General features: G+C 40.4%; 1 protein-coding gene across 6 annotated transcripts in view; it reads right to left on the reverse strand.

Moving 5' to 3' along the window:
- OSBPL9 (oxysterol binding protein like 9) overlaps positions 1–25,513 on the reverse strand; it is a 2,070,592-nt gene that overhangs the window by 1,012,152 nt on the left and 1,032,927 nt on the right. For all 6 annotated transcript variants that reach the window (XM_044086075.1, XM_044086074.1, XM_044086077.1 and 3 more), the window contains one exon: positions 6,880–6,975. In XM_044086075.1, coding sequence (XP_043942010.1) covers positions 6,880–6,975 — 96 coding nt within the window. The remainder of the gene's footprint in view (positions 1–6,879; positions 6,976–25,513) is intronic.

The following is a 25,513-nucleotide window of genomic DNA, read 5'->3' on the forward strand; positions in this document are numbered from 1 at the left end:
TGCTTGTTTATGTACCACATGACCATAGTGTTGTCTGTCTTTATCAGTAACTGTCCTGGATGTAGCAGGTCCTTGAAAGCTGTCAGGGCATTTTGAACAGCTAGCATCTCTTTTTGATTGATGTGAAGATGCATCTGGTTTGCAGGCCATGTGCCCTGAATACATTTTCCTGCCATATGGGCCCCCCAGGTATAATCTTATGCATCCGTTGTCAGTGTCTGTCTGGCTGTGGGTAAACTGAATGGCAGACCCTTGTTGTGGTGACAGGCTTCTGCCCACCATCGAAACTCCTGTTGCAGACAGGGAATGAGTGCAATTACTGTCTCCAGGCTGTGGCAATGCTGAGTCCAAACACTTTTTAGATACCATTGTAGTTTCCTCATATGCAGTCTGGCATATGGAATTAGTAGAATGCAGGATGCCATGAAATCGAAGGCCTGCAGGATTTTCCTTGCAGATAAGTGGGTTTTTGTTGACAATTTCTTGAAGTAAGTAGTCAGTTGCTTTTGTTTGTCTGGCGTGAGATAAGTCATCTGGGCAGTTGTATTTAAGCTTGCACCCAGTAATATTATCTCTTGAGAGGGCACTAGTTTTGATTTCCTTTCGTTTACTGTGTACCCTAGGCCAATTAGTAATCTTTTTACAAACTCCAGATGCTTTAGAAGAATGTCTTTGTTCTCTGCTTGAATTAGGCAGTCGTCCAAGTAGGGATATATTTGAATTCCTTTTTGTCTGCAAAACGCAATTACTGGTGCCAGGCATTTTGTGAAGACCCTGGGCGCAGTAGATAAGCCAAAGGGCAGTACAGAGAATTGGTAATGCATTGAGCCAGCTATGAATCTGACGTATCTTCTGCAAGATTGTCTGATTGGGACATGCAGGTATGCCTCTTTTAGGTCTGAAGAGTCAACATCTTGAATTTTGGAACTTTCAGAAACGTATTTAGTATACACAGGTCCAGTATTGGTCTCCAGGTTTTGTCCTTTCTGGGTACTAGGAAAAGTCTGGAGTAAAATCCTTGCCCCTGCTCTTGTTGTGGTACTTGCTGAATGTCCCTCATGTCCATGAGGACTGTAATTTGTTTTTGTGCCTCTGCCCATTAATTGTGTGGCAGGTCTGGCATACCTTTTGACCTTGGTAGAGTGTGAAAATGGAACCTGTAAGCCTTGGGACACTATGTTCAGGACCCATTTGTCTTGGGTAACCATTTGCCAATCTGATGAAAAAAGTGCTAGTTTCCCCCCTAAGGGGGCTGCCAAAAGAAAAGTGCTTGGATCTGGTAAAGGAAAGTCATTGGGACTGTTTCCTGTAAGGTTGTGATTTGTCTTCTCCGCTTTTGGAGGTAGGAGCACCCCATTGTTTAGGCCTGTATGAGCCTTGGGGCTGAGATCTACCTCTGGGACACCTGTATCTGCCTCTTTGTGGTCTGTCTGACACTGGAAAGGACCAATTTTTAGAAGGCCAGTTCCTGCTGAACCTGGGTGGCTGTACCTGTAAGAAATCCTTGACTGTCTGCATGGATTTTGCTTTATCCTCCAATTTTTCAACACCTCTTCTGCTTTAGTACCAAACAAAGTGTCATGCTGTAATGGTGCGTCTAATAATTTTGCTTTACCATGATCAGGCAGATTCTGTTCCTTTAACCAAGCATGCCTTCTAATCACAGAACCTGTAACTGCTGCCCTGCGCAAGTGGCCTCCAGTAAATCATAACCACATTGCAAAGTATGCTTTCCCACTTGTTCAGCTGCATGCAATAAATCCTGCAATTCCTTGTTCTCTGAACATTCAGTATTTGTCAACAATTTCTGTTTACACAGTGACATTAAATATTGCTGATATTTAAGCACATGAAACTGACAATTTAAAGCCCTTACAGCCAGGGTGGCAGAAGTGTAGACTTTTTCCCCCATCTGTCTAGAGCCCTAGAATCCCTATCAGAGGAGACCGGGTTTTTTGCAGTGGAAGCTTTAACCACTTTGGGACCCTGAGATATTGTTTCTGGGTCAGCAGTGGGGTTTTTGTATAGGAATTTATGAGAATCCGGAACCCTGTAGTATCTGTCTGGCTTAGCAGGTGCAGGGGGTAAAGAGTCAGGGGATAGGCCGGACTCTGAAAATACATCATCTACAATGTCTAGAACAGGTGGAATAGCAAGGGGTCTGTGCTGAGGAAGTAGCAGAAAGTCTCTGAGCTTTTTCTTAGATTCAGAATAATCTTGGCTCTCCCAGTGGAAATGCTCCCTCATGGTATGCAGGGTTTCCCCAAAAGAATAATCCTCAGGAGGAGAGGCTGAAGGAATGGATTCTTCAGCATCAGAATCCTCATAGGGAAGCATGGAGTAATCCTGTTCAGAAGAGGAATTCGAGGATATAGAAACCTGATCAGAAGAATCATACTCTGTCTCTTGCCTAGGCCTCTTATCAGGAGGAGGATGGGAGCCCCTGATCAAAGTAATTAGATCTTCGGCCATTTTGATCATCTGTTTTTTAGGCATGGAAGTCTGAGTAGGAGAATGCTGTACTTCTTTCTTTGTCTTTAGAGCTGCTTTAGTCTTTGAAGCTGAAGATGGCTTAATATATAGTTGTGTAGATCTGAAGAAACCCTCAGAAGCCGATGCCTGCTCAGCGGCTCCGGACCCATCTGAGGGAATGATTTCAGAGTGTCCAATACCTTGAGTATCCAGAGGCCCAGTTGGCTCCATGTGGGAGTCAGAAGCGGCCTGTGGCTCTGAGGTAGCGGGTGCCAGGGGCTGCGAAAGCGCCTCACTGAGAACCGGTGAACTGGCGACTGGCCTAGCAGAGGCCTCGTTGTTGGTTTTGGACCTCGGATACCTATCCTTTTCCTTGTCCTTGCGTTTTTTGTAAACTCCAGTTGTTGGCTGGTCCGACAGCATTATATAATTAAATCTTTGGTCAAAGTAATGAAATGCAAAATCGAACCGATGCTTGATAGTGCGTTGGTTAAATCTAGCACAAAACCGACAGCTAGCAACATTGTGATCAGGGCCTAGGCAAGGAATACAGTGAGAGTGAAAAGCCTTATGAGGTATTTGCTTCCCACAAGAAATACAGTTGTTAACTTTTTCTGACATTGGTCTGGAGCAAGAAAAAAGTTTCCCCCAACAGGGTACTTAGCTTTAATGAAGACTTCGGTTCTGAAATTCGGATTTGAAAATCTCAGGAGTTGGCTGACCGGCACTTGCGAACTGCTTTTGCTTGGGACACCGTGCGGCAAGAAAGACTGAAGAAAATGGCGTCTGCTGCGTCTTTTATACCCCTGGCGCATTGACGTCAGGGAAGAGGCGACAGCAACTGACACCGGACCTAGACTTTGGAATTCTGGCCGACTGAGGGTAGCCTGCCAGCAGGATAACCCAAGTGTAATGACTGCAACAGTGAAACACGATGAACATCCAGATCTAGTGGTCCATGAAGAGAAGACAAAAGTAGCACTGTTCACTGAAACTGCCACACCCAGTGACTACAGTGTCTTGCATAGACAGGCACACACAAAGTCATAAATTATCAGGATGTGCAGGCAGAAATGAGAGCAATATGGAAGAAAGATACCCTGGCAGTTCCAATAATAGTAGGAGCAATGAGTCTTAAAAAGAGAATCTACAATTGTATTTAAATATGGTACCAATACATGTAACCCCATACAAATTGCAGAAGGAATCATTACTGGGCACAGTGCGGATGCTGCAAAGAGCACTTTTGGCTGACATCAAAGACTGAAACAATACTAAGTTCATGAACTTTCATCATACTTTGACTTAGGAATGCAGTCCAGTCCCATCATGGTATTAGAAAGCCAAAAGTCTGGGAAAAATTAAAAAAAGAAGAGAGTTGGGAGGGCATTTTATAGATCCTCTATGATGGTCATCTCTACTCTGCTGGAGATCATCAAATGGAGGTTTGGAAAAAAAAGGACCTCACCGTGGAGGAAGGCATCCACAATGATCTAACTCAGGTCACCTCTGAAGGAGAACAGCCTGAGTCAAGACATTCTGTGCAGGCAGACATCCAAGTCTTCTGCTTTGATTGCAAAATCAATGCAGTTGGTACTGTGCTGTACTAAGTTACATGAATTAGCACAAAGCAGTGGTGTCTAATGGTGGTGCAGTGGGCTAACATTCAGCTAAGGAGATGTGTGTGAGTCCTGAAGGTATGGGGAGATATTTCTGTCTGGCAGCTGGCTCAGGGGATTAAGCCTGTGCACTATTGTTTCTGTGGTACATGGTAGGATTCCCTCAGCTCTCATTTGCCTATTTTGTGACCTTGAGCATGTCATTTAACCAGTGTTAAGAGGCAACTGTGAATTTGGGCTTGGCTTCTCAATGGTCCCCTGGACAGAACTGCTAGCACAGCAACCACCCATGAAGCCATCAATAAAGATCTTCTCTAGGGGGCTCTTTGGCCCAGAATCATGAAGCTTTGCCAATTTGTCCAGTGCCCACCCCACAAAGCAGGGTTGGATGCTAGAGATGTGCAACAGGTACTTATAGGACTTAATGGTGAAAGCAGCAGAAAACACCCTCTTATACACAGTCAAAGCTTCGGGCTGCACAACTGGTAAAGTAGAAATATACTACGGTCTCTGGGACCCATGTTGGACTAAGGAGATCACAAAGGATTTTGCCCTGGGATACTTGGAAAAGAAGCTATTTCCACTGTACCAGTGATTTAGGGAGGACATAAGCCTTCGCAGAAGCAGAGGAAGATGAATCTGGATAGTTGTAGGCTAAACAAATGGCAAATTTCAGGGCAGGTTACACTGAAATGCTAAAAGGCCCTTTCTTCTCAACATTCTATGCCTTATATATTGGTTTTACCATTTCTGGGTAAAAGGCAGAAGCGCAAAAGGCCCATTCACAGGTAACATCACCATCCTGATAACCTTGCTAAAGGTGGAAAAACAGATGGGAGCTACAGGTAGAACAGGTTGGAATACCCTTATCTTTCTATGACACAAGCACCAAATGGCTTTCAGAAGTTTCTCTCAGTGGAAGAATCTCAAAGAGGGAAACTGTTCCATACCCTGACTCTCACAAGTGGTAGCCAAGACTCTCTCGACGCATGGTAGATAAACAGGCAAACATGTCTGGCAATGGAATCCAATGTTTGGGGTAGTCTAGGCAGAAAGCAGCATCTAATTTGTGAAAGACCTGTGTAGACATTAATCTGTTCCAACACTCAAATGCAAGGACAGATCCCACACTAGACCATCAACACGCACCTGTCCAACACCTCAGCTGCCCCTGTGGGCAAAACTAGCAAGGGGAGAGGCCTGGCAGTTATCAGCTGCAGCTGATGAACCATCTTAAACTCAAAATGAGGCACTGAAAAGTAAATTTCCAAACCAGAGTCTGATCACCAAGCCTTGGCTGGGTACAGTCAAGATCTGGAGACACTAGTAGGGAAAGGTCTGTGGACACTCCTAGTATGCACTACACAGGTTGGCTGCCAGGGGGCATACTTCTTGTACTCCTCTCAATATCAGTCAAAGGTGGGTGCAATGTTAACACTTTGCTAACTGAGGAAGAGTTTATAAGAGGCATTAGGTCATCTTATGGAATGACGAACACATGGAAAGTTTACCAGATGCCATCGTCCTCATGCCTAACCTTCTATGTGACACTGACCTGAGACTGCAACAACAAACTTACTGCTGCGTTTTGTGCTTGCTATCCTTAGAGTTGTCATCTTTAGGGCTGGGATGAAAGTGAACTTTTACTGTTACTTCCTGTGGGTGACTGACAAGAAGTGCTGGCATATGGGACCAGGTTTAATGCAGTTTACCTCACAGAGGATAAACAGTACTAATGCATGTTGTGGCTTGTGATCAGTTGACTGTAGGACCTCTATGAAGACTTTATATGTCTGAAGCACTGAACACACACACTTTCCAATCACATGAGTGCAGTAGTAGACCCGCATACCTCTGGGCATGGCAGCTAAATAAATTTTAGAACTGTGCCAAGCTGAGCACAGCAAAACAGAACACCTCAATTGTTAACTATGCAAAAGGACTGTGTTGTCAGATGTAAACTATCAGAATAGCAGGGGTGTCATGGATAAACAAAAAGGCCCAGTGAAAGTCTCAACAGCAGTTTTAAATGCACCACATAGCCTATAGGTACTGATTTTCAAAGCATACAAAACATAACTAACTCTGCCCTTCAAGGTATTATAAATGTCAAAGGTAGGTCCAATGTACACTTTGTATGTACTCAAAAATAACTCCAGGAAAATATTAACAGGCATACGAGGTTAACAAAGGAATGTGCAAGAACCTACCTCTTACAAATTCATCTGGGAAAGCCATGTTTTACCTTTGTGGTACTTGCTATTACCCAAGTCTGGCAACTGCAGATTAGTAAGCTAACACATTTAAGTTGCCAGTCTGACACAGAAGGAAACAGTGATAGTTTTCACAGAAAATATGGTAGTTCCATTAACAGGATCAGCACACTCCATATCATGCTGCTAATTTTTAAAGAACAAAATGTCTTGCAATTAATTTCAATTTCAACAGAAGTTAGCCCTGTCTCTGCTAACACGTATATGTGTCCTACTCCTATGCTACTGATCTCTAAGCACACAGTTAGTTACAAGACCACTCTTGCCTGCACATGGCCAAAGCTTGCAGTCTTTTAACACACAGGCAGGAAATGGTTTTGGCCACTGTGATCAACAAATGGTCCACCTCCTTAAAATCTAGTGAAATTCATACAAATCTTTTATTATTCTACAAACTATGACTCATACTGAATGTGCAGTGCAGTGCACTTCTATATTAAACAATACTTTGTAAGATTTCTAACCATTCAGACAAATTCAGAACATTTTTATTACACTTCATTAAATTACATTACCTTCAGCTGATCAATCAGAATTTGCAAATATGCATCCGCTTCTGCAAGTTTTTTGTCAAAGTCTTGAACACTTGGAACAAATCCTGATTCAGCACCCTGTTAAAAAGGCATGAGGAAATCAATTATTCACACTGTTATTCTTATAAAATTCATTATATAACATCATTACCAGTGTGTCAGTGTCACTACATAGAGCAGAAATCCAAAGAAATCAAGGAGTCAGGTAAATGAACCATCAGTCTGGCAATATAGCCCACATAATTAAAGTTGACAGTTACTAATGAAGCCACAGTTCTGGGTTTACATATTTCAAACTTTCTACTTGGTAGTTGTACAATTCTGAGAAAATTACATGACCGTACAAGCTGGCTCAGTGATGGAGATGGATGAAGCCCTGCCTACAACACAGGTAAAGCAGGTTTGAGTATGCCAGGCCTACAACATAGGTATAAGCAGGTTTGAGTAGCAGACCAAGCACGGAAGAAGAAAGGAGGAACAGATGAAAAGCCTTGTGTTTTCCCATGGGATTGGAATGTGCACCTGCAGGGGGCAAGCAGGAGCCATTTACAATCTTAGTGGACAATGGGACGGGTGCCACACATTTGCAAGCATTGCTGGGGGCAGGACTGTGACAACTGCATCACTTGCAACTGTAAAAGACCAATGCACACTTAACGCTTTGAGTGCAGCCAGGACACAGGGAGACCAGCACAGACTAATTAGACAGCCTTATTATGACTGTCTGACAGCTCTATCCACAGATGCTCTCACCTACTGCTGGCAATAACCAAGCACTTATTGGCAGTGGCAGTCATCCAGTTATATGAACAAATGACAGACAGGTGAGTCTGCTGAAGACATCCATCCTGAACCAGCACAGGCTGAAACTGCTGTCAAAGCAAAGGCACTTGACTAGAGAATGCCTCCAGACTGCTCAAAAACATTTCTACAAAGGGGTTTACCAGAATAACCAAATACAAGGCCATGTCCACAGGAAACTAAAATGGATCATGATCACTGTTGAAGAAAGTGAACACAGTATGCCAATACACTTACATGATGATGCAAAGCCAGTGAACTGCTATGATAGTATTTAAGGCTTTTTTACATACATATAGATACTGTTTAACATTTTATACTGCTAGCAATAGCACTAGAATCATTACCAGCTAAAAATATAACAAACATTGGCTTCCACACACATTTTAATTTTAAATGTTAAGACAGTCTGGTTTTCAGTAAATATTTTTTTCAGTGAGTTTTTAGAAATTCTCCCTAGAAATCCAAACCAATATCTCTTTCTCAGTCTCCACCACCCACTATAAACATTGCCCACCTTAAATTCTATAAACCAAAACTCAAGCTCCTACATAAAAGCCAGAATTGAAACTAAGCTCTTGGTCGGTACTATCAATCATTGTAGTATTTAAGATAGGATGTGCATCTCAACCCATGTCCCACAGTTTCAGTTACCCTCTTCTAAAAACTGCACAATGATAATTTAATTTCATTCTTCAATATTAATTTTAGAAGCATAGACAACAATCTGACTGATTTTCACTCCTGGACAGCTCAAACCTTCCCAGACATCTGTGTTCTACAGAAACACGTCTAAAACCAAAACACAAAATTGCAGTACAGGCTGCATTGTCTTCAGGGATCACCAAATATGCAAAAATGCAGGAGGTTTTGCCATTCTATAGCTTAACTCCCTTGATATCTCTGTATCAACAATTCAGTAATGCTTAAAATGTAACCCCCCCCCCAACACAAAATCCTAGGCATCACTGCAATATACATCATCCAAGGTAAAAAGATCACTACTGAAGATGTCTTATCCTTGGTAAATACTTATATCTCCCGCAAAACATTCTTCTTAGGAAACCTACACATTGATTGGCATCAGGCTGCCTCTGAGCCTCCTGTCAAACCCAATTAATATAAATCTGCAAGGTTCACACAACTAGCTCCACTACTAGAAAAAGAGAAAAAACAATAAGAGTCTGTACTTAACAGGATCCTTACCTCAGACCCTGATGACATTACCAGCTCTGACACCCTTGATTAATCCTTGAGTGATCACCTATCCCCTTATGTTTCTAGAGGTATACATCATACTCCCAAAAAACACTACTTTAGGCTAATCCTTAACCTATCTGCCCTCAATAAAGATACCTTTATCTCAGCCTTAATACTCTGCCACTAGTAAAAATACTACCTCTGAATGAAGCCACAAAGCAGTTCAATAACATCTTGCTCAGCACCCTAAACAGCCAAGCCCCAGTCAGAAATAAATGAGTAAAGATTAGTCCTGCTCCTGGAAAACAAGAAACACCTAACAGCAACAAGGAAATGACACAAAGCAGGGAAACTTTGGCTTACCGATTAAACTACTGAAAACTTTTAAATATTTATAGACATCTGAGAAATCTCACTAAATCCCATGTCATCTATGACAAGGCAATGTATTACCATACTCTGCAGAATTTTCTGAAAAAAAAAATGAAATAACCTCCTACATCTCAGCAGATCTTCCAAAGGAAAGATGTTCTTTAATGAATCAGATTAAAGTACACATGCAAATGTGATACTTATTTCATGCACACAACAGCTTCACTCCTACAATACACCAACACTCTCAATGGCTCAGATCCTACTATCACTCTAAACACTGATCCTATCACCATAATTAGAAAGCATTTGCTTAAAAATTAACCTACTACACTATAGAGTAACAAACGTATAACTGAATACACTAGCATGGCTGCTGATGTTCTTGCATACCCTTAGTCTATTCTCATTAACAGATCTATCTAGAAATCCTATGTCTCTGCCATACAGAAAGTACAATGAACAGTCCAGTTATTGTCCAGTTGCCATCCTAACCTCATAGGTTTATAGGTATATACCAGGATAATGACCACTCGGGCCCTATAAGCCTAGCCATGCAACCCAAACGTGATTCACAAACTTGACTTGCATTAGGAAGTGGTTTACTGACTGCCCTCTGTCCATCACAGACATAGGTGTCAGACCAGGGGTGAAGTTCGGATTACTCATTCACTGGTCCAATCTTTGATCAAATAGGGAAGAGAAGGAACTCTGCTTCACATGGATGGGGACCCCTTTACATAAAATGGGAATTCTCTGAGAAACATTATCTGTTTTTCCAACATGTCCAATTTATGAAGCAAGTAACATTTTGGTCTTTTAATCTAGTAGTTCTGATGCCGCTAGTTTTGCAGATGTGCAAAAGGTTAATTAAAATAGGGTCCAGGGATGCCCAGTATGCCAGGCAAAGATCACCTCTCAGAAATCTGTACATACCAAGTAGAGAGACGGGGCTTTGAAGTGATCAGTGTAGGACAATGTATTTAACTCCCTGTATTCTGTTTGTAAGAAACCTATGTGGATATTCCAGTTGCTGCACGTGTCTGATCATGTACTTACCCAAGGGGCACCATACTCTATAATGGGTCTGATGAGGGCCGAGTACAGTGGTATGATGACCTCTCTGGACTTACATGTCATACCCTTGCTTATAAGTTCAGCAACATAGAAGGATTTTCTTATTACCTTGTAAACATGTTGGTCGAAGGCTAGATTATTATTTACAAGAGTTCCTAGATCCCTGACTACTGAATAAACTTTTATGGTTGTTTTACTGATAACTTAGTTACCCAGAGTGGCAGACTTCCAAAAGTACTATAATGCATTTCTTGGTATTGAGTCTCAAGTCACAGCTTTGACAGTAAGCATTTGTCTGTGTTGCACCTTCCTGAAGAGTGTTCTCATCTTGGGGGAATTCAATGACTGCTCCCAGTTTGCAACCATCTGAAAACTTGGTTAGCCAGAGGCCTTTGACATCTGAGAAGTAGATCCCAAAGAGAAGTGGGCCTAGCACAGAGCCCTGAGGGACTGCACTGGGGACCAACCTCTCTGTGGAGGTGGTCACTGATTCTAACCTTCTGGGTCATATCAGTGAGCCAACTAGCTATTCAGCATATTATAAAGGGGTTTATACCTAGTTCCAAAAGTTTATTGACAATGCTCAAGTGAGGTTTTGTATCAAATGATTTAGCCACATCCAAGTACGCAGTATGCAATGTTTTCCCCTCATTCACTGCCTTAGTGACCTTTTCAAAGAAATCCACCAGATTTAGTAAGCATGACCTTCCTTTGCCAAAGTCAAACTGGTAAAGATCCAGTGTCTGGAGGTCTCCAATGTCCTTGTTTGCAACAGCCATGATAATTCTTTCCACGGCTTTACAAATAAGACTAGCCAGACTAACGGGCCTGTAGTTTCCAGATCTGTTGAAGGTCCTCCCTTATGAAGGGGATGACTAACAGTCCTCCATTCACGTAGACCACAGTTAAATAATGACTCCAGGGATCCTGACAAGTCTTATTTTAGACTGCTCAGTAAGCATCCTGGGATTATATCAGAGCCCACTTAGCCTGTGTTCTTGGCTTCAGCAAGTGCAACCAGTACATGCTCCCTAGTTACAGTTGAAGGGGGCATGTTTGAGGGTATTTTTTTGTGGAAATGGTGGGAGATGAGGAGGGGGTAAAGTTGGAATTGGTTGTGAATTTGTCCACTAACAAATGCCATATATTGCCAGGCTCTGTACTTGTGACACCATTAACCACCAGTGTGGCACACAGAAAAGTGTATTCATTCACAAGTACTTCCTGGATTCAAACCTCCTGTCCTCCACCTAGCATTTTTTTGTTTGCTCTTCCACAGAGTAAGCACAGTTCAACTTGGCATCCTAAATAAATTAAACCTCAAAAGAAATGGAGACAAAATAGTTTCATCTGCATTTTTGGACAAATGCAGGCAAAATGGTTCATCCCACATTTCTGTAAGTTTCCAAGGCATTTGATACCATGTCACATCAAAAACTTCTAGACTAATTAGCTAACATTGGCCTCTACATCCACCATCAACTGTTTTCACAGCTATCTACCTAAATAGATTACAACCTGTAAAGTGGCAAAATTAATTTTCTGCCCTCCTGTCAGTCTCAATAGGCATCCTACAAGAACACATTCTAGGTCCACTTCTGCTTATCATATTTATCAATGACCTAAACTCATCACAAAAACTTTCCATCTTCATCCAATATGCTGAACACTCCCCAATCATCTATTCAACCTTTGTTCACCAAGAATTGGAAAGACTAATGCAAGATGATTTTGGTAATACTGAAAAATTATTAGAAAATGCATTACCCACTACTTAACCCCCATTAAGAAAACAAAGTTAACCCCAGTCAAATCTCACTGAAGAAACACCCCTTCATCATCACCTCATTCAGCAATACTATAAATAAAGTCACTCTGTATACTAAATGTCTGTGGGTCATAACAGATGAGCTGAAATTTGATGCCACTCTCAAATACATGAAAAACTTGTCCCGTCTGTAGAAGAGAATCCTTTCTTGACAGACATCAACAAAAAGACACTAGCTTCTGCTTATCTACTACCAACTACTTTATACACTTCCTTTACATTCACCAACATACACTCTTCTCAATAACAAAGCTAGAAGAATGCTACAATGAAGAAGCTAAACATCTCTGTGGTGCTCTAAAGCAACTAAACTGGATGGAACTCACAAACTGTCTTTCATACTCTCCATTACGCTTTTAAATGCCCAGCCTTACAAAATCTACTACAAAATAAACTCCTGATGAAGTACTCCTCTCTAAAGACAAATGTCTATTACTGCCGGCAGATTTCAAAAAGCAGACTGACACTCCCTATATCCTCTCTTTGACAGTTGTAGAATAAAATTCTCCTTCCATTGAAGATGGCTGGGAACACTCAGCAATTCAAAACTGAATTCCAACTCCACATAGTGGCTAGTACTGCTCTCTTACAGCTGTGCCAATTCGTCTAATGCCCACCATCTCTCAGGATGGAGTCACACTACTATGACACAAATCCTACTAACTATTCATGATTACGACTCAAACACTTACTCTTTATTTGCCACTTTCCCCCCTCTATTTCCCCCATCAACTTAGCTTTAATAATAAGTTATGTAGTCAACATAACGATAGATCCGTGTTGCCCTATTTTCGTCTGGTTTAAAGAATGGAACTGCGATTCTACTCGGATCCAGGGCACTGACTCCTCCCCTACTAATAATTCCCTTACAATTCTCAAATTACCTCAGCCACATGTAAGTGTATATATATATATATATATATATATATATATATATATATATATATATATATATATATATATATAAAACAAGTACTAATACTGCAGTTAAATAAAACATGATCCAACAGGATGCTGAAAGCTGAAGGATTCCATAAGAATACTAGGGTAACCAACCTGTTGAGATTAGAGATAAACAGACTCCCACAGAGACTACCCATTCTTCAGGGATGGCAACTTGTAAGGGGGATTGGTGGGAAGGATGCCGAACCAGACAAAAATAGGGCAACTTGGATCTATCATTATAGTGAGTACAAAACTTTCTTGTCCAATGCTGTCCACTTTCATCTGATTCAACAAATGGGACAGAATCCCAAGCTACATAACAACCTGGGTGAAATTAAGGAAGGATGTTCCTGAGAACAGCACAGCCAAAAGAGGAAAGAGCTCTGGGTTGTACATCTAGTTTATAATGAGACACAAGCAGCAGCTGCACAAATCTCATCAACAGGAACATGACACTGAAAAAACTGTAGAAGTTGCCCCTGCCAAAAGAACTGTCAGTTTCTCTGAAACATAGTCAAACAATAAATCCAACAGCAACTCGATACACAATGTTGTCCAAAACACACAGAGTCAACAACATGTGAAAAAGTAAAAAACAGGTTTATTGTGTTGCTCACAAGCAATCAAATAGTAGAATACAATAATAAACGGTTAAGCGCTTTTCGTCTTAATATAAAAGACTTCTTCAGACCAAAAGAGATAACACAAGTACTCACTTAAATACAGCTCACATGGTTGATTTTAAAAAAATGTATTAACCAATAGTGTTGAGTAAGCAATGAAGCCTGAAAACATGACGCCAGCAGCAACTAAACACAAAACGAGCTTCAGTAAAAAGACTGTGGAAGACAAATACATAAATAGCTGTAGTGCAAATATAGCATTTAAAGACATTATCTTCTTGCAATCTAGTAAAAGAAGAATAACTCTTGTGACGTGATAAATTTTCGATGACATAAAAATAAATATACAAAAAATAAACCTAGTTGTGAGTAACCAAAGCACACCTAATAACATTTTCAAAGACAGCACACTACGTTCGGGTGGTTGATGAACGCATTAAATTACATTTTAAAATTTTAAATTAAAGACTACAAATTCAACATTAGACAGTGTTACTCGGCTAAGCTATGATCCTTTCACGAATCACCTGAATTAGTGAAGCAAGCCTAGGCTTAAATTAGAACATATATATCATGGTTTTAAACGTAAGATGTAAAACAAACACTACATACTTTTACTCTACTGTCAGTAGAGCTTTTACAAACATAGTCAACTAAAGGCTTATTTAGTGCATTAAGCTCTTTAATTTCAAAATACAGGCAATGGAAGTGACTTAATTTAAACCTGGGGCGTTATAGGAGTTAAGATGCAACTGCCACATCAACTCCTGTCTTTCCAAAAATAAGTGGCAAGGACCCCCTTTTAAATTAACAGTGACCTGACAAATCACTCTGAATTGAAAGTGGTGTGTTGGATGTTCAGCACAGTGCCTTTCCATGGCATTAAAGGGCGACTTTTTTCTAATATGGTAAATGTGCTCATAAATCTTCTATTAGTTTTCTATCCTTCTTTCCAACATAATATGCTGGGTAGGCTACACAATTAGCCAGATAGACAACAGATTTTGAGTTGCAGTTAAATCTACCTTTAGTCTTTACCTTAAATGAACCTGCGGTAAACTCTGCCCCTGTTGCAATATATCTACAATAATTGCAGCTTTCACATTTAAATGTACCACCAGATTTACTACAAGTCTGTGGTTCCATTTCTAAGATCTGTTTCAAGTTCCTGTTTTTTCTCTAAATGAAACATGGTGAATTACCCAGCTCACATCTGGTTCCATCATAAAGATGTTCCAATTTATTTTCAATATAACCTCAATTGCTTTAAATTCTACAAAAAAAGAGGTAACAAAACAACTTGTCATCTTCCTTGTGGCTACACCTACAATTTGTGTACCATCATGATTTGTGTTGGTAGTTACTTCCAGCCTCTCATCAACTTCTAAGGTAACTGACCTAGTAGTAGGTCTGAGAAGTGGTTTGTAAAACCCTTCTCTCCTTTTGTTTACAACTTCGTTTACTAGTTCAAGCACCAATGTTTCTGGGTAACCTCTCTTTAGAAACATAACCTTAAGTGTCTCACATTCTTCAAGGAAGGTCACTTCATCAGTCACCATCCTTGCTGCATGGACAAATTGTCCTTTAAGCACGGATCTTTTCTAGTGTGTAGGGTGACAACTCATGTAGTGAAGCACAGAATTAGAGTATGTAGGTTTACGGTAGATCCCGGCCACATAATGCTGTTCTTCGGTGTTCTTTTTTAACTTGATGTCTAAATACGTAATGGAATTCTTGTGGTATGTGTGGGTGAACTTGAAGAAAATGGTACTGCTGTTAAGATGTTGTACAAAACTCTGGGCTTCGGAAACAGTACCTTTAAATGGTATAAAGATGTCATCCAAAAACCATGTGTACATCTTTATTGTCAGACCACCCATTGTCCGAAAGGATGTTCTTATGTTCCCAGCTAGCCAGTACCAAGTTAGCATAGCTCCCCCCACTTGGTGAACCCATAGCCACACCTATTTGTTGTTTGTAAATTGTGTCGTCAAACATTACAGAATTGTTAGTCAGAACAACTTCCATAATCTCCTGAAATAACCTGATTTCTCTACTGTTAGCCCCATGCACTAGTAGTCTCTCAACAACCACCTCAATACCTTCCTCATGGGGAATAGAGAAATATAAGTCAACTACATCTACTGTCAAAAACATTAAAGTTTCATCATAATTAATGTTGTTAATGGAAGTCAGAAATGCCCATGAGTCTCTGCAAACTTGTTCTTCTTTTTCGACATACTTCTTTAAGATAGAATCAATATACTTCGCACTACTCTTGGGCGTATTTGAACACTTATGCGAGTTTGACCTCAGACACCTACAAAGAAACAACAAGAACAGTGTTGGTACACTAAACATGGACGCTGGTGAAAGGGAAATTTTGAATTTAACTAAAAGCCTGCCTATCCGTTTTGTAAAACCAGATAAGGGAGGTGGACTAGTAGTTATGGAATTAAGTGACTACAATTCAAGAATGCATCTGGTTTTGGAAAGTGGTATTTATGCTGAATCCAGTGTCAGTGAGATGAATGGGGCTTACAAAAAGGTTCACCGTTTCTTAAATAACTTATTCATTGAAGGTTTGATAGACATGGACACATTTAACTATTTGCCTACACCTAGCCCTAAAATACCAACATTATTTGGGTTGCCGAAACTGCATAAGGATCAACAAAATCCACCAATGAGAGCGTTAGTCAACTCCTGGGGTTCTATCACATATGCAAGTGCGAAGTACATTGATTCTATCTTAAAGAAGTATGTCGAAAAAGAAGAACAAGTTTGCAGAGACTCATGGGCATTTCTGACTTCCATTAACAACACTAATTATGATGAATCTTTAATGTTTTTGACAGTAGATGTAGTTGACTTATATTTCTCTAGTCTCCATGAGGAAGGTATTGAGGGGGTTGTTGAGAGACTACTAGTGCATGGGGCTAACAGTAGAGAAATCAGGTTATTTCAGGAGATTATGAAAGTTGTTCTGACTAACAATTTTGTAATGTTTGACAACACGATTTACAAACAACAAATAGGTGTGTCTATGGGTTCACCATGTGGGGGGAGCTATGCTAACTTGGTACTGGCTAGCTGGGAACATAAGAACATCCTTTCGGACAACGGGTGATCTGACAGAATAAAGATACACACCCGGTTTTTGGACGACATCTTTATACTGTTTAAAGGTACCGTTTCCAAAGTGTACCGAACTGTAATCACAGACTTGTAGTAGATCTGGTGGTACATTTAAATGTGAAAGCTGCAATTATTGTAGATATACTGCAACAGGGACAGAGTTTACAGCAGGTTCATTTAAGGTAAAGACCAAGGGTAGATTTAACTGTAACTCAAAATCCGTTGTCTATCTGGCTAGTTGTGTAGCCTAAGACAGGCAGAAAACTAAGAGAGAGGATTTATGAGCACATTTACCATATTAGAAAAAAGTCACCCTTTAATGCCTTGGCAAGGCACTGTGCTGAACATCCAACACACCACCTTCAATTCAGAGTGATCTGTCAGGTCACTGTTAATTTAAAAGGAGGTCCTTACCACTTATTTTTGGAAAGACAGGAGTTGATGTGGCAATTGCGTATTAACTCCTATAATCCCCACATTTAAATGAAGTCACTTCCATTGCCTGTATTTTGAAATTCAAGAGCTTAATGACCTAAATAAGCCTTTAGTTGACTATGATTGTAAAAGCTCTACTGGCAGTAGAGTAAAAGTATGTAGAGTGTTTGTTTTACATCTTACATTTAAAACCATGAAATATATGTTCTAGTTTAAGCCTAGGCTTGCTTCACTAATTCAGGTGATTCGTGAAAGTATTATAGCTTAGCCGAGTAACACTGTCTAATGTTGAATTTGTAGTCTTTAATTTTAAATTTTAAAATTTAATTTAATGCGTTCATCAACCACCCGAGCGTAGTGGGCTGTCTTTGAAAATGTCATTAGGAGTGCTTTGGTTACTCACAACTAGGTTTATTTTTTGTATATTTATTTTTATGTCATCGAAAATTTATCACGTCACAAGAGTTATTCTTAAGATTGCAAGAAGATGATGTGTCTTTAAATGCTATATTTGCACTACAGTTATTTATGTATTTATGTCTTCCACAGTCTTTTTACTGAAGCTCGTTTTGTGTTTAGTTGTTGCTAGCATCATGTTTTCAGGCTTAATTGCTTACTCAACACTATTGGTTAATACATTTTTTAAAATCAACCATGTGAGCTGTATTTAAGCGAGTACTTGTGTTATCTCTTTTGGTCTGAAGAAGTCTTTTATATTAAGATGAAAAGCACTTAACCATTTATTCTTGTATTCTACTATTTGGTTGATTGTGAGCAACACAATAAACCTGTTTTTAACTTTTTCACGTGTTGGAGATTCTGTGTGTTTTGGTCAACGTTGTGTATTGAGTTTCTCTGAAATGGGCAGACTGAACTTGTCATAAACAAATTAAATACAACATGATAGCCATCTTAACACAGTGACTTTTGAAATGCCCAGTCTCACTTTTGATTAGGATAAAGCAATAAATAACTGGTCTGACTTTCTGAATTCTTTAGTTCTATGCGAGTAAAACCTTAGCTGTCTAATGAACATGAAGGGCAATGTGTACTCTCCTTTAACAGAAAATATTCAGAAAGAAAATAGGCAAATTAATGGACTGATGTATGTTGGATTTGGATGCCACCTTAAGATGGAAAGGAGAATTTGGTTTCAGGAAGACCCTATCATTATGAAAAACCAAATATGGTGGCTTACATGAAATAGCCTGTAGTTCTGAAATTCTCTTAGGAGAATTAACTTCTACCAAGAAGATCATTTTCCATGTCAAGAACTTTAAATCCACAAAAACTGCTGGTTCAAAGGAAGGTTATGTGAGGGCTTGAAGCATCAGTGATATCCTATGGAGGAACAGGTTCTCATACTGGGGACTGAAGAAGGAATGTTGCTTTAGAAAGGCTTTAGATACCTTTAACAAAGTTATGGGAGTCTCGTTTGGCCTATGTGAAAACTAGAGATGGTTGTGAGTTGGACTTTGACTATAAAATAAATAGAACCTCTCTGGAATAATTTGGAAAGGAATTACAAAATAGAGGGACTTGGTGCAGAGAAGGAATCAAAACCATTCTCTGCAGCCCAAAAGGAAAAGCTTTTCCATTTGCTTTGAAATACTCTTCTGTTGATAGACTTTTGTGAGGCATTGAGGACGAACTACATTTTCCAATAACATGGCATCCCTGGCCATTGTTTGAAATGCAGTAATTAAATGGTTAATTTCAGGGTCTCTAGGTCCAGGAAGGGATACCTGAAGGGATACGAGATAAAATCTGGCCTGCAAGCCATCTTCCAGGGTGGAGTGAGAATGCGAAACCAGAGGTATGGGAACCAGACTTGTCATGGTCAATAAGGGGCAATGAGGATCAATTTGGCCTTGCACCTTCTGGCTTTCTGAATACATTTTATAATCAAAGAAAATGGAGGGAAGGCATAAAGGAGAACCAGGTACCAATTGTAGATCGGCGTGTTCCTTGGTGACTGATCCTGTGGAGGGATTAGGGCAAAATAACTGCTGCAGTTGTTGTTCAGGTAGGAAACAAACAGGTCAAAGCAAGGTTGGCGACAGTGACTGAAGATTTCATTCATTAATGCTGGACTGAGGGACCATTTATAAGGCAGAATAATGCACCTGCTCATTCTGTCAATACATTGGAAGTACCCAAGATATGCTTTGCTAGAAGAAAGTGGCAAGAAGACATTGCACACTGCAAAACCTCATGGCAAGTCAACATAATAGGCAAGACCTGGTTTCACTTATGCTTGTTGATGTACCACAATACAGCTATACTGCCAGTCTGAACTGAAATCACACCCACCAGAACAGAGTCTTGAAATACCTGCAACACCAAAAGGACTGCTGTCATTAACAAGACATTGATATGATGGCTGGTCTCTCATGGTGTTCAAGTACCTTGGACCAACTTCCCCAGCTAATGCCCCCCCCCCACCCTAAAAGGGAAGCATCTTTAGTAACTACTGCTGTAGGAGGAAGTGTGAAGAATGGATGACCTGCTAAAAAGTCGGCCGAAGTGATCCACCATTTAATGTGGGTTCTGCACAATGAGGTCAGCCTGATCAGGGTGTTGAGGGGGTGATGAAGTTCTGACCAGTAAACTGAGATGGCCTACTGAAGAACACTCGTAAAATCTGGACATAGGAACCAAGCTGATGGCGGACGCCATAAGCCCTAGAAGTTTTAGAAACAGCTGTGCTTGTTAATGGGTTAGATAGGACTTGGATTGCTGACTACCGAATGGACAGAATCCTGTGTTGTGGTAGGGTGGCTATCTGTGTTGTAGTGTACAGGTGGTATTAGATAAAGTCTATGGACCGAGTTGGTGTCAGTTTGCTCTTTTGTAGATCATCTGTAATCCCCAAGCTATACAATTACAGTATGAGGTCCTGTTGGAGAATTAACAGATCCTCGTTCAGAGTGATTAGGAATAAATTAAGTACTGGAACACCTGGAAACCCTGTCTGAGGGTAGGCAGCCACTGTTGCCATAGAATTAGTAAACACCTTGGAGGGGGGTTGTGGTGAGTCCAAAGGGCAAAGCTCTGAAATGAAACTGACTGGCTCGCAACCTGAAATGGAGAAACATCCTGGAATGCTTGTGCATCGTTACAGGATAACAGTCATCCTTCGTGAGGATAGGTAAAAAGGGACTGAACTGTGACCATCTGGAATTTTGTCTGCTTCATATATTGGTAAAAATTACTTTGGTCCAATATTGGCCTTAGATTCCCTCTCTTCTTTTGAACTAAAAAGAACCCGGAGAAGATACCAGATACTGTAAGGTTTGGTGGGACCTGCTGGATGACCCCCACCCCCCCCAAACAAATTTTCTGCTTTTGCTGCTGCATACTCCAACTGACTGGGTGGCACAAAGGGAATACTAGATTTTGAATGAGGCATTCTTAGAAATAGAATTATGCATCCCCTGGTTATCATCCCTAACACCCAAGAATCAGAAGTGATGGTCTGCCAGTTTTGAGAGTGTAGGGATAAGTGCTCCTGACTGCCTCCAGAGTGCAGCAGTCTGGCAATTCTTCAGGAGCTCTGAAAGGATTTCTCAGAAAAGGGCCATTGGTTTTGCAGACCTCTGCAAAAAGGCGATATCCATTACAATTACTCCCTCCTCTGTCATGGAGTGGGGGGCACAGGGTCTTTCCAAAAAAGCATCCTGTTTACAACACTGCGATTTCCAGAACCACATCTTTTTAAACTCCTCATGTATTCCTACAGAAGATTCCCTGTAGAGTAGAGTAGAGAAGCATATTCTGGTGGCAGAAATGATTTTAATGTCCTTTTCACTTCTAGTGAGTGTTTCTTTAACCTTTAGACCAAATAAAGTGGCACCATTGAAGAAAGAGTTAATTAAGGACATCTTACAGCCTTATACAAACTCACACAAATGCATCCAGGCATGGAAGCATGTGGCTACACTGGTACCTGCTGCCCTGGATGTTCCATCAGCTGCATTTTAAAACAAGCACATGAAAACCTTAAAAACAGAAGATAAGGTACACAGATGGGATTCCAAGGTCTTTTGGATATCCACTGCCATGTTTCCTGAAAGAGAACTGGTGATCTCCCTGGCCAATTCTCTTTAGAATTAAGTATCAGCAAGGTAGTTAAGCATTCTCAGTGAAAAAGTCACTGAAGCATACATCCATTTCCAAATGTGCCCAAGCCTGGGATTCCCTGTTGGGGAAGGACAGAGTAAATCACTTTGGAGAATTATTTCTTTGGGGCTGCAGCTATGACCATAGCATCTAAAGAGAAATTGTTACTCCAATGAGCTCTATTTTTTGGTGCAGTTAAATTTTGTCTGACTTCTCAGTTATCAGGCTCCTTCAAAACTGCCACCCAGTCAATGAGAGTGTCAAAGTTGTAACCACCCAGTTAGTAGAAGAGCCAGCTCCAAAAGCCTCCAGGAACACAGATTCTTCCTGGGAAGGCATATCTGTGGACCATTCCCCCTCTATGTTTCACCAATTCTAGGATTTCATCAAAACAGACATTTCCAAAGGGGGATCTTCATGACCCCTCTCCTTCATCCAAATCAGTGTCTTTCTGTGATGGATTCCAGAGATGAATCCAGATGCTTTCACTTACAAGTCTGTTTTCTATGCACCTGTGATTGGGGAACACCTAACGACAGGTATGAGTCAGACTGGGAACTCAAGGAAAAACTTCCCCAAGGATATTGGAAGTTGGCTGACTCTGTTGATGAGGAGGAGTGAATTCTGAAGCAGAAAAAGTTTGAGGTCAGATCTGACTAAGATGGAGGCACCTTTTCTCTCGACTTCAACAGGACCCGATGGAAGGCCTAGAGAGCTGCAGAGGAATCAGACCCAAGAAAGTCTCTCTAACAGGTGGAACAGAGACAGAGATTCCAAAGCTCCAACCTATCCCGGTTCTGAGGCGAATATGTTCTGAGGCAATTATCAGAGCTCAGCTGTCTACAGCACGCATCCCAAGAGGAAGGGGCAGCTCTGTCAATTTTGGAGTCACCACATCCCCCCAAAAACTGGCCCTGAATCTTCGGCTCAGACTCTCATCATGATCCAACAAGGTCGAGGTAGAGAGAGACTGGGTAAACAGTTAGGGCTAAAGTGGAAGGCATTATCTGTGTGGACGTCTGTGCTCAGGTGATACTCTGATGCTGGGGCTTTGGTTCCAAGGGTTGGACCTGCAATGGAGTTGTAAGGGCGGGATGGTCAATGATAATGTTCCCAACTTTATCAGAGTTGAAGGAGTTGGGAAGACCCTCAAATGAACAAGCGTCCAGTGGAATCTCTACATCATTCTGTCGACATCGGCTTTGGTGAGGCTCCTTGAAGAATGATCATATCTGGAAGAAGCAACCAAGGATGTCCGGGACCAATGCTGTAAAATTACAGAATGGAGTCAAAGACTAATTGGCTCCAGAGAAAAAAGTTGGGGTAGGGACTGAATGGATCTGAGACTTCGGATCTGAAGAATTCAGAATTTTCTTTGCTGGACCCACAGCGGTTGTGGGGTCTGGGGAATGTTTCCTGCGTCTCTCGATGCCCTTCTCAGGAGTCTTACTTTTGAGAGTAGGGTCCTTTTGTTCTGGAGCTTCTCTCTCTGTCTTTTTCCTTTGAAGTTGAAGAAGCAGAAGATGACATTTAGCTGACAAAGCAGGAAGAAGACGTTTTAATAGCAATTTATCCCTTCTGTTCTGAAGGGGTTTGTGGTCAAAAGAAGCACAGGTTTCACATTCAATGTCTAGATACTCGATTCCCAGACAATGCACACGGAGGGAGTCTTGAAAAGAAATACTGGGGCCACATTTAGCACACTTCTTAAAACTCTTATCAGACATTCTATAGAGGTGTATCTGAAGAAAAAGGACAGACCAATCACTACAAAATTCAAAAGACAGCAACTACAAAAACAGTATCAAAAACTGTTTTAAATAGCTAACTCTTAGCAAGGCCTTCCAAAACTAGCCAAACAAACCTCCAACAAGTAGAATAAAAACAAATTGTAAAAATGCATGACTGATTGGTTAAAAAAAACTGGTTTAATAATCCAAATTTAAAATAGCACATACGTTATCACACCTGAAAAACATCTTCATATAACTCGATAATAGTACACTGTGATTTAAATATAGCTCTTAACATTCGGGTTTATTACACTCCCCCAAAATTGGCCAATCACAGTAAAATCTCCATCAAACTCTTGAACGGGAACAATTCTTAAATTTGTCACACACACCCATAATCAATCAACCAACCAAATCTTGGAATAGAAAGATCCTCCTGTTCTAATTAAAAGATGTTAATAACAGTTATTTAAGTTTCATCTTTGCTGTGCCTTCAGTTTCAGTACACAGGCAACTGAAAGCATATCATTGATATCTGGCCAATGATTTGTGCCCAGTCGAAGTTGCCAATACATTTCTCACTTTTCCATTATTTTTTTTTCTTTTTTTTAAAAACAGTTTTTATTAAAATTTTTAACAATACAAGTCACTTTTCCATTATTAAGGACCATGGACCCCCCCCCCCCCCCCCCGGCCAGACTTGCATTTTTCTATCATCAACAATTTTAAAAAGTGTGTAGGATTACTGTGACAATGTTTAAAAAGAGTACTTGTTTCTTTTCCTTTTCTAATATCATAGTGATGTTCGTACACTCGTTCCCTCAGTCTCGGTTCTGTTTTTCCTATATAAAAGCATGAACAATTTTGTATCACCCTTTTCTTTTCCTTGTCCATTATTTCCTCCCCTCCTACATAGTTGTTTCTCAAATGAAGAGGGGACGGGGTCCACTTCAGGAGGAGTCCAAGCAAGGTTTTAAAGGCTATGTACTTGCACATTAATAATGCTATACAGTACTTATGTGGGCTCTGTATTAGCTGAGAAGTGTAACAGTCAATTAACATATGTACATCACTGCAAATAAAGAGAAAATTTAGCAATTTCAAATATGTTTATCTGTTGGGTTCAGGGAATGATTTACTTCTCTACACAGCAACATGTTTTTTTCTTTAAGATGGGGAGGCCCCAAATACATTATCTAGGGAGGCTTACTACATATAGAGTCTGGCAAGATACTCTCTGCAGCAGTTGTATGTCTAGATGTGCAAAACTTTTTCTCTCACATTTGCAGCCCTTCTTTTTTCCTGATTTATTTCAATCTCCTGAAACACCACTGTTATGTTGTCTCCTTTTCAGTTCATTTTACATATTTGAAATTTCCGTTTTTCTTGTATTCATTATGTTTTATACAGTCTGATTTACATCTTATAAACTACCATTTTAGTTCTTGGGACAAAAATGTTTTTTAATAGTTTGTCTATATATTACCGCAGTCATGGCTGAAAAAGGTACTTGAAGCAACTATCAAATTAACAGATTAATAAAATGAATTAATACATTATAACAAATGGACATATACTCAAACAGTACCATTTCACTAATTCATGGAAACTAAGTAAGGGATACCTTGCTAAATATTCTCCCAAAACTCGTCTGCTCTTACACTGGACATCATGTTTGGAATGTTCTCAGAACATGTCGGCAGATGTTGAGGTCTCAGCTTCACATGCACTCTGTACAGACACTTCAAATATGCAACAGAAGTGGTACTAGACCCATGTATAATGTGGCCCAATGGTGTTGCTTAGTGACTTGTTGTATACATCATAAATGACAAAATAATGAGAGAGCTACTATAACAAAATCTGTTAAGCCACTGCAGTAACTAGGGCAGGGTGAAGGAACAGCGGCCCTGGCCACAAGCTGTTACAAGGTAGGATCAGCATTTGCAGATGGAGTGCAAGTGGAGCACCAAAATTCTTTTAAGAAGCCACACACCATATCAAGGCTTAGTAAAAATAAATGTACTTAGTAGCTATAGCTACAAGCTTGCACCTTACTACAATAATTACGAATGGAATACATTATAAATGTATATAGTAAGTATAGCAAGGACCTCACACAAGCTCTTTTCTACAGTTCAGACAGTGTGTGTTCTTTTTTTTTTTGGAGGGGGGGGCGGTAACTTCAGAGGAGACATTTTTTTATCCCCAACTTCAAGACAAAGTGGGTTGCAAATGACCTAGCTTTGGCTCTGAGTCACGGATGGGCTCCTTTTATGAAATACAGTTGATCTGATTTCCTAATTTCATTATTTCCATCCATATAGCACTCCATAGTACCT

Source organism: Protopterus annectens, chromosome 10.part0 (genome assembly GCF_019279795.1).
Source record: "Protopterus annectens isolate FY-2018-M chromosome 10.part0, PAN1.0, whole genome shotgun sequence".
Classification (NCBI taxonomy): Eukaryota; Metazoa; Chordata; order Ceratodontiformes; family Protopteridae; genus Protopterus; species Protopterus annectens.